This window comes from Tubulanus polymorphus, chromosome 7 (assembly GCF_964204645.1).
Source record: "Tubulanus polymorphus chromosome 7, tnTubPoly1.2, whole genome shotgun sequence".
In the NCBI taxonomy this organism is placed as follows: domain Eukaryota; kingdom Metazoa; phylum Nemertea; class Palaeonemertea; order Tubulaniformes; family Tubulanidae; genus Tubulanus; species Tubulanus polymorphus.
The window spans coordinates 21,098,981-21,118,022 of NC_134031.1; the positions used below are offsets into that span (position 1 = coordinate 21,098,981).

General features: G+C 38.1%; 2 protein-coding genes across 2 annotated transcripts; both read right to left on the reverse strand.

Moving 5' to 3' along the window:
* Window positions 1–5,064: 5,064 nt before the first annotated feature.
* Window positions 5,065–15,514, reverse strand: LOC141908375 (cation-dependent mannose-6-phosphate receptor-like). The gene is made up of 7 exons (XM_074798407.1): window positions 15,342–15,514; window positions 13,897–14,066; window positions 13,160–13,269; window positions 12,496–12,629; window positions 10,835–10,961; window positions 10,157–10,281; window positions 5,065–6,893 (listed from the first exon to the last, which is right to left on the reverse strand). Exons 1-7 carry the CDS (start codon window positions 15,470–15,472, stop codon window positions 6,851–6,853), a joined length of 840 nt encoding a protein of 279 aa, XP_074654508.1. The 5' UTR covers window positions 15,473–15,514; the 3' UTR covers window positions 5,065–6,850.
* A 1,437-nt stretch (window positions 15,515–16,951) lies between these two features.
* On the reverse strand, window positions 16,952–17,429 carry LOC141908955 (delta-stichotoxin-Sgt2a-like). Its single transcript, XM_074799262.1, has 3 exons — window positions 17,407–17,429; window positions 17,255–17,319; window positions 16,952–17,168 (listed from the first exon to the last, which is right to left on the reverse strand). The coding sequence occupies exons 2-3, from the start codon at window positions 17,316–17,318 to the stop codon at window positions 17,026–17,028; spliced, it is 207 nt and encodes a 68-aa protein (XP_074655363.1). The 5' UTR covers window position 17,319; window positions 17,407–17,429; the 3' UTR covers window positions 16,952–17,025.
* Between the last annotated feature and the right edge of the window lie 1,613 nt (window positions 17,430–19,042).

Sequence of the window (19,042 nt, forward strand, 5' to 3'; positions counted from 1 at the left end):
AGCCAGAAACAAATTGTCAACATTGATTAGTATCAGAGTCAAAACTGAATATTTGGACACTATGTTATAGTAGCTATAGTTGACGAGCTAAAAAAATATGAAGTTAAAATATGAATCATAGAAATGAATTAAATGGGCAAATGTTTCGTGGAACTGTGCGAATATGTGGAATCCGATAAATAACCGACTGTCCGTCGTCGCCGTCGAGACATGCATAAATTGCAGCTGTGTTCGTTTTGTTGATTACATTACGTACCATTTTGATTGTAATTTTTAACGCGCGCAACAGTAAAATGACACAAAAAAATGACTTTGTTACGTGGCAAAAAAACAGGTGTCATCGCAGGGGGGCACAGCCAGCTGCTAACTGAACATTGATTACTGTATATTGAATGTCATACTTGAGAAGTGCATCGTAATTTACTTTCTTTAAAGCTGAAAAAAAATTTTATCTTGTTTCTCCTTAACTGCAAAAAAATTTGTAATCAGTTCATTTCTAAAGATGCCAGGTGTGTTACGTTAGCCTGACCATAATTCTAAATAAAATTTATGTACAGGGTAGATAGGCGACCGGCTGACAGGAGAAACAAGGTATCAATATTTCAAACATCTAAGCCTATATACTGGGTATAAGACCTATCCATCGATGCTATGTTTTAACTAACCACTAAATGGAAGGTCACTTAGCGCTTAAAGTATAGACGAGGCTCTATTGAATCAGTTCTCTCCATTTAAACGCTACATCATCTAACGATTATGTATTTTTTTTGGGGATTTCTGACAACGACCCGAGGGAGAGATCATTGCCCGCACGATTTCAATTATTGCAATACGAATAATTGTCAACAGAAGTTTACCTAGTAATGTAATGTGAATATATAATATACATAACTCGGGGCAGGTTAACGAGAGATTAACGAAGGAGGTGTTTATCTTTACACGAGGAAATAATTTTACCTGTATATCATTTCTTGCACAGACAACAATGTATAATCTTCTGCCGGCTGTTTAGCGTTTCATTTCCTCCTAGAGTTTAGTGAGAAAAAATTTCATTACTAAACAGCATTTCGTATTGTTTGGAAAAATGTTTGTTTCAACTTTTGGAAGACGTGGTTTTTACCCGCCTTTAAGGTATGCGAGTCGTTCAACCATCAACTGCACAGTCGTCGCAAAAATGACAGTCTCCGCCGCACACTTCACAATTTACCGTACTTCGGGCAATTGTAAATCACTCACATTGTTGGCTTCTGAAGTCTTGGCGACAGTCATTATTGCTGACCAGAAATCCTTATGCGATCAGATTGCGCCGGGTCGTCCGTAGGCTGTACTCATATAATGAAGCTAGTTCCCACTTAAAATATATCGGCATCCATGAAAAATAGCCTCAAATCACATTCTTAGTATCCGGCAATATTAGTTACATGTCAAGAAGAATAGTCGTCTTACTTTAATTCAGGTTTCAGGCCTCCTCCGCAATGTTCCGCCGTGATTCACTGTTACGTTAATACAATTTCACTTCGAAACTATTTCACCGGCTGAAATTAAAGGACAGAAAGTTTGAGTTAAAGATCGTTTCCTCCATATTCCTGCAGGAGATCGGAAAACTTATTCATTGGACATCTTTTTATCTTTATTTTGTTTTAAACCTAATCAACAATTATACAAGAATCCTTGAACAATTGATAAATATATATTTTCCTGTTCAGTTACGTCTTACTAAAAAATCGACGTATTTGTTAGGAATTGGTGCAGTTACCTTGGTAACTGGGCCTACCGGTTTATGTAATACTCTTCCTCTCCCCGAAAGGACGTAAGTTGTAAATGCCTGTGAGTGATATAACAACTTCCTTTGATAAACAGCTAGAAAATTAAATTCAAAAATTCCATTAGTCATCGTTCATGGCCTATGATTTAGATTTAATTTAGAAATATTTCAAAATTTTTCAAAATCGTTCTAAAATTTCAGCGCCAGCATTTAAATTTTCAAAACTGAACCTCGTCTCACGACGAGAAACTAGTATTCACTAGTATTCACTAGTATTCACAGGTTGCTCTGCTCGGCAATCCTCGTATCCCCTGGCATCATCTTTTGATGTCACATTTTCCAATATGCCCCGATGATCATCTCCATTTTGACCTGTAGCTATCTACCTATACTACGCGATTAAACAGGGCAAACAAAAATGAAAAGCTAAGAGCAAACAAAATAGTACACGCAGTAGCAATCATACGAGCGAGTGGAATCTTCAACTAGCGCGGCTACTGACAATCTTTAATTCACCTACACTAGTAGCAGGCAGCGCCCCCAGCCAAACTTCTAGTGTGGGTTTCGTTAATTTAAAAAGTGCGACCACCACGGCAGAAAACTGTGTCACATTCACAATAATACAGTGCACTGGTCTAATCGACAGCCCTTACATGTGTCCCTAGCGAGGAACTATTGATTTTAGTATCTTTGAGATTTTGAATCTTTGTTATTTACTAAAACTCACTAAAAACTCCCTAGCTACTGTTTAGTATGGAGTGAGTGGTTGACGTATGAACGCACTCTCTAATTAGACATGGACCAAATTTGACTGATCCATGGAATCATCTCTGTGTGATCACGGCTATAGACACTATCATGATCTACAACTGTGTAATTGATCGCTAATTAAACATGCATAGCTAGGCCTACCAATATTGCATGAAATATTGAATACATTTCAATTTTTCAAGCATACAAGTCACCAGAGTCATCAATATAGGAGGAAAATTAAGATTAAGAATTTACTTTTTCAAGGAAGAATTTCTATTAGGAATTTATTAGGAATTTGTAAGCCTAGTAGCTTTTACTAATTGATGTCCAGCCAAGCAAATAAAAGAGCTCTCAGCATTTAATCGCAAAAAGCTACACACACCAACACACATGATGTCCAAGGTTTGAAGCTTTGTAAACGCATGATCTCTCGGCTAAATTTCATATACATTTAGCCACTGAAATATTCATGTAATCTATTTGTAAAACATTTTTGCATAGATAGATGACTATTTTCTAAAAACTAAATTAAAACTAAAAAAATTTGTGATCGCACCCCCTTGGGCATGGGCCTGCTTCCTAATTTGCTCAGCTTTTTTTTAATACCGAAAAAATATTTGAGATCATCACAAGGGGTTTGATCTTCATGAAACAAGAGGACAGCAGTGGACTGCACATGAGAACACACCTTGCAATGAGAATTTTGGCGCCTCATAAAATTTTTAAAATTTCATTTCCATTTCAAGCATTTTTGACAGCCATTTACCGAACCATTTAACATCAGTCCAAGTGTTATTTTTTCCTAATAAATCATGGTACTGGTATTCCTATCGGAAGGCCCTTTTGTCCAAAATCTGGACCTTAACAAATCAGGTACCCATTTTGCAAGATTTGCCCTAAAAATTCAGTTATTTTTTCTATGAATTTTCCAAGACGACCTTGACACTTGAAATATAGTCTGGACACACCCCCCCCCCAACAAATCACCCCCTGGATCCCTGCACACAGCTAACTATAAGAGTTCCGCTTTAAATTCATCATCAATCAATAATAAATATGTCAGGTACGCTTGACAATCTGTGGGTTAGGGTTAATGAACTATCTTCCAAAATGCTTGTGTTTGTAGTATTTTTTACTCATTCATTTTTTACTGGACCCAATAAGATCAACTCAACTCCCAAGCAAGGAGTAGATTTTCATGGGATATTGAACTTTTCTATTTCCAGGCATCGACCTCTATAGTAGTATCTCCAGGTCAGCTTACACATTATACTTCAATTAAATTACTAGAAAGGTGATTGAACTGGTGGCAGCGTGTCCTGGTATTCGGCCCAGTACTGCACACACCAGTCACTATTCGTCTATTGTACTGTGTGTTGGAGGGAGGATCAACCGATTGCACAACAGACGACACGATTCATCGGTTAACGCTCTGACTGACACGCTTTTCTGGCCACTTCAATAATTCCAATGACCTGCTAAACTTACTCTTAGCAGCGATAACTGCCGCGACGAATGCAGGCCTTTGATGATCACGCTAACTTTTAAATTGCCGCTGAATTCCTTTGACGCACACGTGTGTGGCTTCGAGCATGACACATTCTACAATACAGTGTACTTTGACAAGTTGTGAAGAGGTGGCGCCACTTACTGGTTCCGAATTACATTTTGTAGAAAAACTATACATTTAAATAAATTACAGCTTCTATAAATGCACTAATTTAAGTCTACATAATGTGTGTAATTTCTATGTTACTCTCAGTGAGTTATATTTGTTGATTCTAAGAAGTGTTACCGGTACACCCCAATATCCGTAATATTTTTGAGTTTGTATAAATAAAAACGTCAACAATTCATTTTTCGGATTTTTTCTTGACTGTCCTAAAAATCGTAGTATGTGTTTTATCTATCTGTTCTGTCCCACTTTTACCGCGCAGACCTAATGAAACATAAAGGCAAATAAATAAATACATGTAAAAGATATATTTCAAGAAGAAGCATCATCTCATCGTCCTCTAACCAAGGCCAAATCATCAATGATCTCAATTTTGAATTTTCCCTCCAAACCAGTCGAAATGGTCTGCAGGATTTCTTGCAGCAATAGAATAATGTTCCAAATTCCCTTCTAAAGTTTCTGTACAGAGCAAGGGTTTAACTCCTATGGTGGAGGGGTTAATTTGACCGAGAATAAACATGGTGGGTTAAGGGTAAAAAAAAACAGTTAAGAGATTAACCACCAAATGGATCACGGAGCCTGCAGCGACATTGTTGAATTTAAACCCGACGTCTGGGCCCTGTTTCATAAAACAGTTTAACTCTTGAAATTGATTCAATTTCTTCATTAATTCAGTTTATCTTAAATCGATTTAGGTCTTAATCCTTTTAGTGAAACTGGGGTTGAAACTGTGAAAGAGTAGCGTGACCACTGTCTATAGAAGCATGATTTGCAACTGTGCGGTGAAGTCCTGAAAATGGTTTCATTCATATTTTATTCAACAGAAATCCTGTGTAGATAAAAAATAGCCTCCATCAAATCAACGAAAATTGAGTTCAATTAACATCGTCGTAAAATACATGTATCAATATTTTTATTTTCATCCCTTCTCCGTGATATTTACAAATTCATTATACTATATACTTCATATAAAATTCTTCTTCCAGAATATTAAATCAAGGACACACAACAATAGAAAACGTTTAAATGTACTGTATCATGAACGAAACAATCACAACCTAACAGATTTCCTCTTAGGAACCGTGCATGCGTATCCATGCATTTGTTCATTAATATACAAGAAAATTATTTTTAATCCGGATTTCCCATAAATCAAATGAGTTTTGTTGGTCCCAAAATGATCCAACGGATCCTACTGTAGCCTATGTGGTTATCAAATTGGTTGGCGCTTTAAATGAATATGGCATACCAAACCAGTTAGGCCCATACTCGGCCCCCATAGATGCAGATGAACTTCATTAGTCGGGCTTCGTACCAAACTGCGCAGGAACTATTATACACCAAATACACTACATCAAACTACCTGGTATAAACAGTAAAGTTTAAGTCAAATCTTACAGGGATTTCTGTCTGTCATAAGTGAAAATCTGACTTAAAGAACAAATCTAGCATTGCGAATGTAGAAAATGTTCCAAAAAATTCAATATCCATGACTTCAGAAATCCAGCTGAAAAAAACCTGACTCAATCGGGCTTGATGTACAAAATCTGGCCGATAGAAATTATTCATTATTCTATCAACGAAGTTCAACTGCATTAATCAGCAATTTAATTTATAAATGATTCAATATATTGAAATCTGTGGATTACATAACGACAAAATTACACCGATTGAAAAATCATATTTTCCCTTGAGTAATACTTTTTACAAAGAAAAGAAAGGACATCTAGAAATAAATAACAAAAACTTATTGGGGCATCTTTCCAGAAGCCTTCAATGCATCAGGTCTAGTGGAATAAAGGGACAAGTGAGATTTCAGTGATTTTGAGAAAATGGCCAAAACCATTATTATATAATAGGCCTACCCAGTATTATCGAGGACAGAATCCTTGGGTGGAAGAAAAAAATATAACAGCTGCTTGAATCGATATTGTGGGTTTTTCTTCTAATGATGTTCATCAAATTGTCTCAACTATTTCTCTAAAGATTTCGAGTAGAGTCCGCTTTAATCCAGATCATTTGGGACCGATGAAATTGATCCGGTTTATGAAATACATCAACATTGTATTCACGTATATTTATGGTGTGGCCCAAAAAAAGGTAAGACCCAACTAGATCAAAATGTAGATTAAGCGGGAGGTTGAAGTTTATTGATTGCTTGTATCATTGAACACATGTAAGATTAGGATTAGCTGAATCAGAAGCTGCATTAACACTAGGAGTTCAGTAGAGAAACAGCCACCGGTATATACCGCTGTTTGTGTATTTTCATTTCTCTGATGATGAGGTTTAGTTAAAACCATTATATGACATCATGATGTGCAGAGACGTTGGCGAAGAGATAGGTAGCTAAATAAGTTATGTTTTTTGCCATTTTCTCAAAATATGACTTGCCCCCCAACGGTAAAAGGCCCTTCAATTATAAACAAGATGCTTGTAGTAACAAGAAAATTTATGCTATGTATCATAATTAAATACCTTACAGGATTCTTTAACAAAAAATCAAGCCTGTCGCTTGATCGCGCAAGCTTGAACAGGTCTCATGGAATGGTCCTCAAATTCATGCCTCTTTTGACGTCAGTTCGCGAGGAAAATATGAAGTAAAGGGAATGTTGTATTTGGACTCAGTAAGTGATGAGCTCTCACACTGCTTGTTTTTAATAATGATACACATCAACTTCTTCCTCATCTTCTAAACCCCTGATAGGTGATAAAACAAGAAATATATAGAAACATAGAATATCAAGCACAGTAATTTAAATCACAATACAAAAAGAACCAAAAGAACTTATTGTCATAAGAACATTTGAACCAGAGTTAAATGAATTTTTATCACAAACTCCATTCATATCGAGGTATCATTCACCCTCTTCAGCCATTGTACATTCAACACCTGATAATCTACCATTCAATCGTCAGCCAAAGTTTTTGATCCCCTATTACAAACATTTGGTTGATTAAAAATTAAAATAACATCAACTTATTTATCCAGAGTTGACTGGTACCCGGTATGAAATTTTGAAGTGTGACGATAAAATGATTGATGTCTCGGGTTTTTAGTACATTCATTTATTTTCACTTTTAAAAAACATCTAATCAAGCCCTGAAAATGTTAAGAGGGGTGGATCAAGGCTGTGAACTGATACGTGCATTAAGGACCAGGCCCCGCCCGCCAGTTAATCCAGAGATTACATGCCACCAGGTTAGTGGTTTAGTTATCCCAGACACACCAGGTGCACCAGCTGCCTGTACATGGTAAACTCGGGGTATATTATTATCAAGACAAGGCTTTAATAATAAGCATAATTTTATCAGTCAGTGAAAAATCATCCAATACCCACCTGTATAAAGGGTATAAACACAGACCGTAGCGTGAACGAAGCATCACAAACACAAATATTATTAAATTCTAATCTTGAGACTGAAATCTGTTTGATTGTAATCGACAACAATGGATCATCATCCTGGAGTTTGTGTTGTAATGCGCTTCCATTGTATTCTAATTACTACAGATTAACCCTTTCAGTGCTCACTAATACCCAAACGTACTGGAGATAATTTGAAAAGAAATTCCACAAATTTTACTAGGGTCTAGTCCGGGCCAAATCTTCTCCGTGTGATCGCAAGTCATAGCTTCAGTTCATAAATCAGACCTATTCCGTGTCATGAATCAACAATGACAAAGATAAGCACAGAAATTCATCAAATAAATATTTTATCACAATTTAAGAAGTGCAGTGACTTAAGCCAAGCTCATGTCGACTAAGATTTGATCAGATTGTCGGATCATAAGCACTCTCATGTCCGAGATGTCGGGAACATCGACTACCACAACTACCACAACTACTATCATCTCGGACCGATCATAAGCTGTATCGTAACGATACAATAAGTTCTATCTTGCACAACCGATCTTAACATCATAGCCAATCAGCGACGAGTGTTGCGTCACATGACTTTTAGACTCGACTGTGGTCGAGTCGTATTTGACCCGAATGCTCGTAATATCATGATACAAATGAATCCCCAATCAGGGATCACGTGTGAATACAGCTGCTCTTACGACGAGCTGACCGCGTCATAATTCGACTTAAGCTTGGCTTAATATGTGCAATCAGCAATTAGAACGCTCTGCCTGGTGTAGATACAGATCTTTACGTCAAATTCCTATTCTATGTATAAAAGCTGGTTTAATTCAGATTTAAGCACTACAGTGAAGCCCGCTTAATTCAGATCACTTCAGACTGATCTGGTTTATGAGAAACCCACATTAAACATAATATTTTACATCCATTCAATGTATAGGTTGACTGTAAATGATATCCGGATTTCAAACTGATTGAATTAAGCGGTTTGACTGTAAATCATGTAGCACATATCATTTTGTTAGCACAGAAGACAGAAACTACTCTAATAAGGAAAACCATAAACTCATGAAAAGTTAAAGTCAATCAAAATGAGGACTGTTCTCATGTGAAGTCAATTCCAGCTTGTTTGTACGCGTACATTCATTTATTATATGTCCTTTCAGACCTGTTACAATCCTTTCAAAAGAACTAATTCACTGTATCAAAGATTTGTTTAATCACTGTATTCATACGACATTTTTGAGTCAATTGAAATGTAGCGTAAACGTATTTTGAGGCACCTTGAACCGATATAATCATCGATTACCAGTTTTACAAGGTACAAATGAGTTTCATCATGAGCACGCATCAACAATGATTATTTAATTGCGGCTGGCAGAATAGGATCATGTTCACTTTTCGGTATTTTCAATTAGCTTCATGCTGGTTAAAATTGGTGATCGGTGTAATTTGAAGATATTTCAGGGTCTTTGTGTGACAAACATACCGGATTTACTTATTTCACTTAATTTGCATTATATTTAAAACAGTCCCCGAATATTTGAATCAAGTGGACTTGACTGTATTATCATAAATTCATAGAAACTAGTCTTTATTATAAAATCTTTGTATTTCACATCCTCCCTTACAGACAGGCAGTGCTACAGAATACTGTGTGCACATCAGAAAGTAATATCATTATTAGATTATCAGAAATGGGGTTCATTATGAGTGTCAATGCTATCTGGATCTAATCCTTGCTTGCAAGGGAGGATGTACCAATCTGCTGCGTAGAACAACCTTTCACACATTCGCTACTTTATCATCATTGTCCCAGGCTGAGTTCAGGTGAACTCTTCCAGGCTGTGTTCAGGTGAACTCTTCCAGGCTGTGTTCAGGTGAACTCTTCCAGGCTGAGTTCAGGTGAACTCTTCCAGGCTGTGTTCAGGTGAACTCTTCCAGGCTGTGTTCAGGTGAACTCTTCCAGGCTGTGTTCAGGTGAACTCTTCCAGGCTGAGTTCAGGTGAACTCTTCCAGGCTGTGTTCAGGTGAACTCTTCCAGGCTGTGTTCAGGTGAACTCTTCCAGGCTGTGTTCAGGTGAACTCTTCCAGGCTGAGTTCAGGTGAACTCTTCCAGGCTGAGTTCAGGTGAACTCTTCCAGGCTGTGTTCAGGTGAACTCTTCCAGGCTGTGTTCAGGTGAACTCTTCCAGGCTGTGTTCAGGTGAACTCTTCCAGGCTGAGTTCAGGTGAACTCTTCCAGGCTGTGTTCAGGTGAACTCTTCCAGGCTGTGTTCAGGTGAACTCACTACCGGCAATCAATAGACGCTAGCTTTTATAATTGGACGCCAAATAGACGTATATAAATATCTGATTGTGAAACTAAATGACAATCCGGTTACTGACTAGATCTCACCTGGAGACAGTTAATTGAAAATGAACAAACAAATTGACTAGAAATGTATGACATTTGCCAATTTATTCGTGCACTTTCAGTGAGTTATGATGAATGTGTAAAGGATAGTTCTAGGCGGCACCTGGATTAGGATTGACGAGTCTAAGAGGATTATTGATGATTCTGATGATGATATAAACAATGCGTATGTTCAGGGCTCACATCGGTAATAAATGATCATCTCGGTCGTCATCGTCGTCATCGTGTTGAAGCTGATCGTCACCGATTCCTTTATACGTTCGTGTTTCAGTGACTCGTCCAGACCGGCAAATCAGTTCACAACCATCCTGTTTGAAGAATTAATTCAATTATTACCGGCCCATTTCATAAATATCATCTTTGTTTTCATTGCTATTGATGCAACCCCGTGAGATATGAGTTAACTAGAATATGTAACTTTACTTGAGAGCACATCAGGTGGCCTACTTCGGTCAGTTTTGGTGGTACATACGTGATACATTAGGACCAGGAAGGACCGGCAGTTGACCTAAAACATTGACTTTTAATCCATCGTAAACTGTATTATTGAAGGATATCCAAAAAGTCTTCATTGAAAAGAGATAAGTGACTCCACGTTTCCATGCCTACACACCGAACTTCAGTAGGTAGGCATGGAAACATATTGTTTAACTTTCAAATCATGAGGTCTCTTTTCTCTCATGAAACCCTTTCAGTGCAATCCTTCAATGCAGTGAAGAATGGATTAAAAATCAATGTTTTAGGTCCACTGCCAGTCCTAATAAAATATGTACCACCAAAACTGACTGAGCTAGGCCAACTCGATGTGCTCTCAAGTCAAGTTGAAATAGACATTAGTATGTATCACACACCGGTACTCACCGCTTGTAAATTGCCGAAATCTTTCCAAAAACTGTAATTTGGAATTTGTTCATAACCCTTGGCTCCAACTACGAAACGTTGGTAGAGAAATCCAACCAAAAAATATGCTAACGAAATTACAGTAAATCTGAAAAATAAAATTTCAAATTCTAAGAAAATACATTTTTATTTAACACAATGCTTTGACTGTTAAGCTCTAAGGAGCAATAGACACTAAATAGTGAAATTCCCGAGTGCTAATGGGTTAAATCTTGACATAATGCTGACAAATATTCATATAGGTCAGACCATCCACAAAGCATACCCCTAACTAAGTATATAAAGTGAGTGAGCAGTGAAGATGTGGACCTGAAAAAGTATGACATGAGATCCAATAAAAAATATTTGAAAACATTAGCAGGTAATCCTTTTGCTGGGAAGCCGATGCACACACATAGGGTTCAGTGATCAATAATACAGTACTCAATCCCTAGCGATGACATATGCCAAACATCTGGCAGTTATTTATTTGATTATCTTAAATCTATACTGAACATGTTCAAGAACAAACATTACAAAAATTTCATGATTGAAATGATTTCTAGCAGCTGCCAAACCTCAATCCTCGCAAAAGTTTACAAAGCACAGTAGTAAATGTTGCAATTTTTACCGGACTCAAAAAGTTGGCTTATATCAAATGTTTTGGGTCTTCAGAAAACAATCACATAGAATTTCAAATGCAATTAAAAGATGATGAAATAACATCTAATATTCAATAGGGATACAGTAGTAATGATTAACAGGATAAAACAACAAGTCTGCATCACTTCATGACAAAATTTTATCAGGCAGGGTTTCAAATTTGGTGATTTTTTCAATGAGAGCCTATGATCTCGCGTACACATCATCAAGGTTAGGGCTAGAATTCAAAGGGTCAGTGGCGACTGTTCTTCTAGTTTCCTAGCCACTTCAGATAAGGCACTCATAATGAATACTAGAGTAAGATATGATAATAGGAATGCAGTAGAATGCAGTTCACAGACAGGTGGTGGTGGATTAATCAATAACTTTTTACCATGTGCACAATATGTATATTACATCCATAGATTTGAAAGCCAAGAAAACCACCACCCATTATAAAACATCTGCTCACCCAATCTTAACAATTACAATTATATTTTCCAGTATTAGAGAAAATTTATTAAAACCACATTCTTGACTTTGTACTCCAATTTGTCAGCAAATATTTGAATCGCAAGATGAGTATCTACCCTTTACAGGGACTTGAACTTAATGGCACGAACCCAGCCAGAATAGCCACAGTTTGGTCTATTCCACTTATAAACAGACCAAACTCAAAATATGGACCAATTTAGAGGAGTTACTACATTCATCAATCTAAAGAAGCTATATAGAAATCAATGTGCTTTATGGGGTGGAGCTGGTTTAATACGACAATCAAACACTGCCGGCTCAGCACTAATCGCTAGGGGTTGAATTCCGATGCATTTTGAGAGTTTGGAACACATTTTAGTCACACAGCAGCCCGACTGCTACTGCTGACATTTTCTTTCTTGGCAATTGCATACACATTAAATGCCAAAGTTTATATGAGCAACTTCGTCTTTCTGGCAGAGAAAGAAGAGGATTAGGAACAGACTGTTGCTTCTGACAATACTTACAATATAACTACTATTGATCCTATACTGAGACCATTAGAAGGTGATGAGGTGCATACCGCTCGGTGACTCAACTCAAATAAATAATAACATTGCTGCGATTTATTCGTATTTTCTTCGATTATTCGCAACAATCCCTGCAAAGATATACGTAAAAAATATACATTCATAAAAACCATTCATCGCACGTGAACCAAAAATAATGATATCGTTCTACAGTTATGATTGGGTCAGGTACAGATTCCTGGATACAAGTCTTGATTCAATAATCAGCGACTCGAGCTCACAATGTGGGCGATTGGTTAGAGCTCTGAGAAGCCAGGTCATGGGTTTGTACATTACCGTAGTGTCCCCTAGAAAGTCACTTATATCCTCATTGCCTCTCTTCACCCAGGAGTAAATGGGTACCTGGCCTGATAGATGACTCCTGAACGCCTCTAGTAGCTGCTCGGATATTACCTCTCCTCGGGGAGAGATGACTAATAAACGGTTTAGTTCTAGGCTGGGGGGTAATAATAACAATTTAATGGAAAGTGCCATCGAACATTGTATCAGTAAAAACAGTGTTATAGAAATTGACTTACTATTACATAAGATTGAATGACAGACGGTCGGATCGGAGTTTAGTGCAACCTGAGTTTGCTTTAAAAACACTTCTGTAACTTACGTGTTCTTCGGTTGAATCACATATCAGCATAATATTCGCTCGACGACTTTCTGCGTTACAGTGTGTCTTATATTTCATTCCCTGGTCATACTCCAAAAATATCCACGACTCTATCAAATGAAGCAAATAGTTATCAGCATTAATCATCGAAATTAGTTCAGATACAAATTCTTCATTTATAATATACGTTAACCCCCTCTCCTCTGTACCATTCAAACTCACAACCTCAACATAGACATAATAATGAGAACTTGTCATTTGATGGTCCCTATATATCCGAGTACCTGATATCTACTAGTAGACCAAAGTTTTTGATGTTTCGTTTTCATAACATTAGTGTAAATATATTATAAATTACTATTAATCAAATTGGTTCTTTACAATTGTATCTTTTAACCCACACAATGGTTGGCAAAAACAAATACTTCAGATCATTAGGAACAGTGTATCTTTTAGGATCCAATACGGCCGCTTACTAGTAATACTGCATGCGATTAACCCCAAAATCAATATACCATACATCGTATAGGCCCTATATCAAAATGAATATTCCTGTATCGTTTAGAATGGGAACAAGTATTCCGAATGGACAGAAACAGGTAACGACAATATCCGTTGTGCCCTACAGCCACAGATTTAACACGAATAACCATGATCCCCATTCAATTAGTGTCGAATGGGATTCCGATGATCTCAAGAGGGTTTGTTACTGAACGCATATACTATATATTACCTACCACCCATCATAATCTGTGCATTGTCATATCGGCCGACAATTACTTTACTTCCACCTTTTGTTGATGTTTGCACAACACCGGCTTTGTCTGAAGGAGCTTCATCTTTAACAGCATCCGTACATATACCAACTGAGTATGAAAACTTGTTATCTGCATCAGTTGCTGAAAATCTGCAATCAAAATATAAGAGCAACTACAACAAATGAAATTTCACTCAGAAATTTCAAAAAAAAATTTCAGGATCATTCTAAACGTTTAGGGGTCTGGACATTTGGGGATGATAACAGGGAATATAACCCAATTATAACCGTTGTTTAAACTAATCTATCTAAAAAGGCAACTAAGACAATTGTATAAAATGCCAATCCAGAAGAGTTCACAACAGTAATCAAAGCAAGTACTATAATTACATTATCAAACGACTCAACGCATTAATTCTGTCTCATTAGCACTTCATGATATGGATAGAAAGAACCTTTGAATAAAGATGGGATACAAAATCTTGTGAGAGACACGATATTTAGAATTTGAGGGGTAAAAGGTGACCAGTGACATCACTGTCACTCATGACTATCAGCTAACCCTAACTCTAGGTCAGGTGAACAGTGATGTCACAGCCACTCATCATTGCCATCTAACCCTAACCCTAGGTCAGCTGACCAGTGACATCACAGGCACTCATGACTGCTAGCTAACCCTAACCCTAGGTCAGCTGACCAGTGACATCACAGCCACTCATGATTGTCAGCTAACCCTAACCCTAGGTCAGGTGACCAGTGACATCACAGCCACTCATGACTGCCAACTAACCCTAACCCTAGGTCAGGTGACCAGTGACATCACAGCCGCTCATGACTGCCAACTAACCCTAACCCTAGGTCAGGTGACCAGTGACATCACAGCCACTCAGGACTGCCAGCTAACCCTAACCCTAGGTCAGGTGACCAGGGACATCACAGCCACTCAGGACTGCCAGCTAACCCTAACCCTAGGTCAGGTGACCAGGGACATCACAGCCACTCAGGACTGCCAGCTAACCCTAACCCTAGGTCATATGACTGTGAATGGCTTGGATAGTAACAAGCCAGCCAATCAGAACTAAGCTTACATAGACTGCAGCTTGTGAAGTGACCTTGACACTAATTTATAAACAGACTTGAGAGGCTGGTATTTACTGAGGCATTGCATGGAGGCAGAATTCAATCTGCATAGGCCCCTATAATCTAATGGGATAGAGATTAAATATCCTTTCATTGTGGGCATTGTGGGCATTACCCTTAGAATTAAATATTGTGAACGATTGCTGAGAAAGGAAGCGAATGTTACTATTTAAAGACTTCATCGATTTGAATGTAATAATCAGATTTGTCAGTGGTATCTCATGAGAGTTATGAATTGTCAATATAATTCGCCCATTGCATTGAATTGAAGAGATTTTCAATTACCTTTTACCGATTAATGGTTTTAATCGTTGTTTTACATCGGTTTTTACTTTATGTAATGGAAAAGTACAATCACTGAGAACCTCTGGTAAGAGTAATAAACACGAAACTACAATATTCACGTAATTGACCATTATTTAGGTATAAAAATCGAGAAAATCGTCAGCTGAAGAAAGGCTCCACATCGAATCCGAAATATACCGCAACACCACCTAGTGATGGGTTTCCTCTGAATATTTTTGTATTTTATTATTAATCCAAAGCTTTCTGTGTGTAAAAATTAATCATTTCCATTCACAGATAAAGGCCCAGGCCTACTTGTTGAACGGTTTTTATAGCCTAGCTAGACGGCTAAAGCCGCTAACCAGTCTAGCTCCTATCAGACTGGTTGCCGGTCTGTACGCTTGACTGTGGCAATCGAGGGTATTGCTAGACTGGTTGTCGGTCCAATGCGGTAGACTGGAAGCGTTTTTATCTAAGCAAATCGCTTCGGATTTATAAATCCACCTGTCTCGCTGATTTGATAAATCGGCCAGACAGGCGACCAGTCTATTATGCGGGTTCTGCGCCTTCGAAATCGGTTTATTCCGTCATAAACCGGTTTGCCGTAGAACAAATGCGACGGAACGAAAAGGCGGTTTGAGTCACTGACAGCGGAAATTTCCTCATCCGCGCCCGACTGATCCGGGTTCTGAAAAATTCCGGCCGTTTGCCGATTTGCAACACGGCGCGGTGAACGGTTTAATCGGTTAAACGAAAATCATGGGTTTACGCCTTAACAAAGACACCGGACGGTTTATGAGAACCGGTATCAGTGAACTAAGACGATTTCCCTACAAACTGAAACGGTTTGTGCTAACCGATTAATGCGAGCATTCGCAGTCAGCGGGCCATCCTTGCTTGCCAGGGGTCCAGTATCACTCCGGAACTCGCTTCCGCCAGCCCCAGCGCTAAATTCGGTTTTCGTATCAAGTCGACCAGTGGTCGGAATTTATAACCGAACGGCCATCTTGCTTGTGTCGGAACTTCAACGATCGTACGATCGCGTGGTCGACCATTTCCGCACCGCAGTTACGACTGATTCAGTCGATTTCGTTGAGTTCGACTATAGCTATCAATTGGAAACTTGGAATCCGAATCAGCTGCCATCGGGATATACAAAAACAACTGCACCTAGTTTGACAATGAAAATCGTGACATTTGAAATCTTCTGTACACGTGGTTTATTATTTCAGTCAGATCGTTCCTTGTTCGCACATTCTCGTGAAAACCATAATTCGATTTGGGAGTGGCGCCACCTATAAACCGTATGTGGACTGCATTCAAGTCGTTCTGGTGAAGCGTTGAGGAACTAAGTTTGCCTTGGACTCAGAGCCCCGAGTACAAAGTAGAAATAGAAATTGAAAGCTCCTTGAAAATTAACTACGTTTGATAACATTGCATTTCCACAACATTATGTCATATGCTATTAGTGTATTTTCCGTGTTGTAAATGATTGAATGCTCCGTAACTGGTGTGAAAATTATATTTTAGCCCGAGGTGCCTCGAGTCTCGAGCACAGAAATTGAAACAAACCAGTCGTATCAAAATGAATTACGGTTAACAACATAGCATTTTATTCATAGCAAACTTTATTATAATTTCATAATCTAATGATGAGCTAATTTGTTGGCTATTTAAAAATAATTTAGTTCTTGCAGCATTTGCCGATACCCCAGCTGCAACAGTTGCTGCTTGGTCCGCCGATCAGCCAGTAGGTTCCCTGGCCCAAACCGAATCTTCCTGGGCAGAAACATGGTACACCTCTTCTGGCAATATGTACTTCCGTCTCTGAAAATTTGAGGAATCATCACGTGAATTTCAAACAAACTACATAGTTCAAACGTAGATCGAAAATAAGAAATTAATTTACGCACCTTCAGCGGTGACGGCTCCGAGGACCATGAAGACGGCCAAAGCAACGAACAAAGTCTTGTACATTCTGAAATATAAGATATCGCAATTATCTTTGTTCCGATCTAAAAACTATCAAATTTTGTTGACAGAATTTAATAACCGGTTTAATTACCTGAATGTAGTGGTAGGTGATGTCTGTGTAAAGAACAGTGAATTCTAGTAAGATAGATCCTACATTTATTGTTTTCGCAGAGTAGAAGCAACATGACACCAAAACATAAGCGGATATCGTTGTTAGGCTTAAGAGATGTTTTGCATATTTGTAATATTCATGATGCATTTTTTAACGGTATGATAACAGAAATGATTTTTCTGAAGCTGAATTGTAGGCCCTTACGCTCTAGGAAGTAGGAAATCTAAGAATACCGCTCAACTGTACAGAAAATGTCTTCAATGAAACAACTCGCTGCAGCTTATTTGACGGCGTAAGCCCTGCGCACTTATTTCCGGTTTTGGTGGATGGCTGGAACTGACGCTCGGCTCAGCTGGATCGGAGGTATACAGCTTTCAGACAAGTGGACGTACTCGACTAACAACACCATAATTATGAAAATTATCCAATTTCACAATAAGAGGCGAAATCGGTCGGCGAGCACTTTCTCCGATGGGTCGGGCCAGACTAAGTTTACGCTCACAATACACGCACATCGCATTCAAGGTCATTCAGATTTTACGTGTTAGTTGGAAACGTCACTGATACAATCTGATTACCGAATAGCGACAAATATCTCCATTTCTGAGCGCGTTGTACCGTGTTTTTATCGAAGGAAGGCTATTATTCCTCTAGTTATCAAACTACATAATCACAGTGGAGTAAATTATTTATATAGTATTTATATAAATTTGTTATCGTAATGAAACGTACATGCGATACGCATAAGTTACACTCTTTCTTACGCCGAATGGGGGTAACTATCAAGAATATTTCTTCAAGTGCACACCTTTGGTTCGCAAAAGAAGGTTTTGTTTTGCGTAGAACAAACCACGTCTACGCTGGCTGATTCATGACAAAAAATAAAAGTTGTTTTCGGCACTTTGAGAAAACAGGTGAATTGAGCACCAGCTAACAACGTAGTTCCCAATCATGTACTTTGATTTAAACAAAAAAACATGTAAACTCGACCGCCGATCACAAAACTATTTCTGTACTTCGATTTCCGATTTCAAAATCACACCCCCTGTTTCGCTCCGAGCAGGTGTGGTGGGTCTGTAAGGGACACTCAATCAGAAAATCAAACAAAATTTACCAACCAAATAAATAACAGGGACATTCCCTATTTTAAGATCAAAAACAACGTAGTTCCAGAAATCAATTTGTTAGGACCAAAAAAAAAACAGCTTATACCACAAAACGGTCAGATATTTAGGAGTGAAGTTCCTGTCGAAATCATATCATACGACATTCCAAGTGATGTAAAGCCAGAAACATTATCTTTTGCTTGGGTTGAATAATTGCTAACGGTCCGAAGAGAGTTCCAATTGGTGCTGAAAATAACTTTCATGTATTTTTTCATGGATCTGAGATGATTCGCCATTAGTGCCAGATGGAAGCTAATCGCTAAAAAGTGAAAACTCTTATGCAAATCTACAATCGAAATATTTAAAAATATGAGCTTATGTATAATTCAAAATGTTTGGAAATGCAAATAGCGAACAAAGGATTTTAATACGAGATACAATAAATGCAAATTACGATGAAAATATCAAATATGTCAGATATTCGGCGAACAACAAAATGCGCTGGAAAA

Coding starts and splice junctions, on each gene's coding strand:
- LOC141908375 (XM_074798407.1), bottom strand. CDS start 15,472: ATGGTCAATTACGTGAATATTGTAGTTTCGTGTTTATTACTCTTACCA. Junction 10,962..12,495: donor GGATCAATAGTAGTTATATT/GTAAGTATTGTC, acceptor TTTATTTTTCAG/ATTTACTGTAATTTCGTTAG. Junction 10,282..10,834: donor ATTTCGGCAATTTACAAGCG/GTGAGTACCGGT, acceptor TTCTTCAAACAG/GATGGTTGTGAACTGATTTG.
- LOC141908955 (XM_074799262.1), bottom strand. CDS start 17,318: ATGTACAAGACTTTGTTCGTTGCTTTGGCCGTCTTCATGGTCCTCGGA. Junction 17,169..17,254: donor CGGAGCCGTCACCGCTGAAG/GTGCGTAAATTA, acceptor TCAAATTTTCAG/AGACGGAAGTACATATTGCC.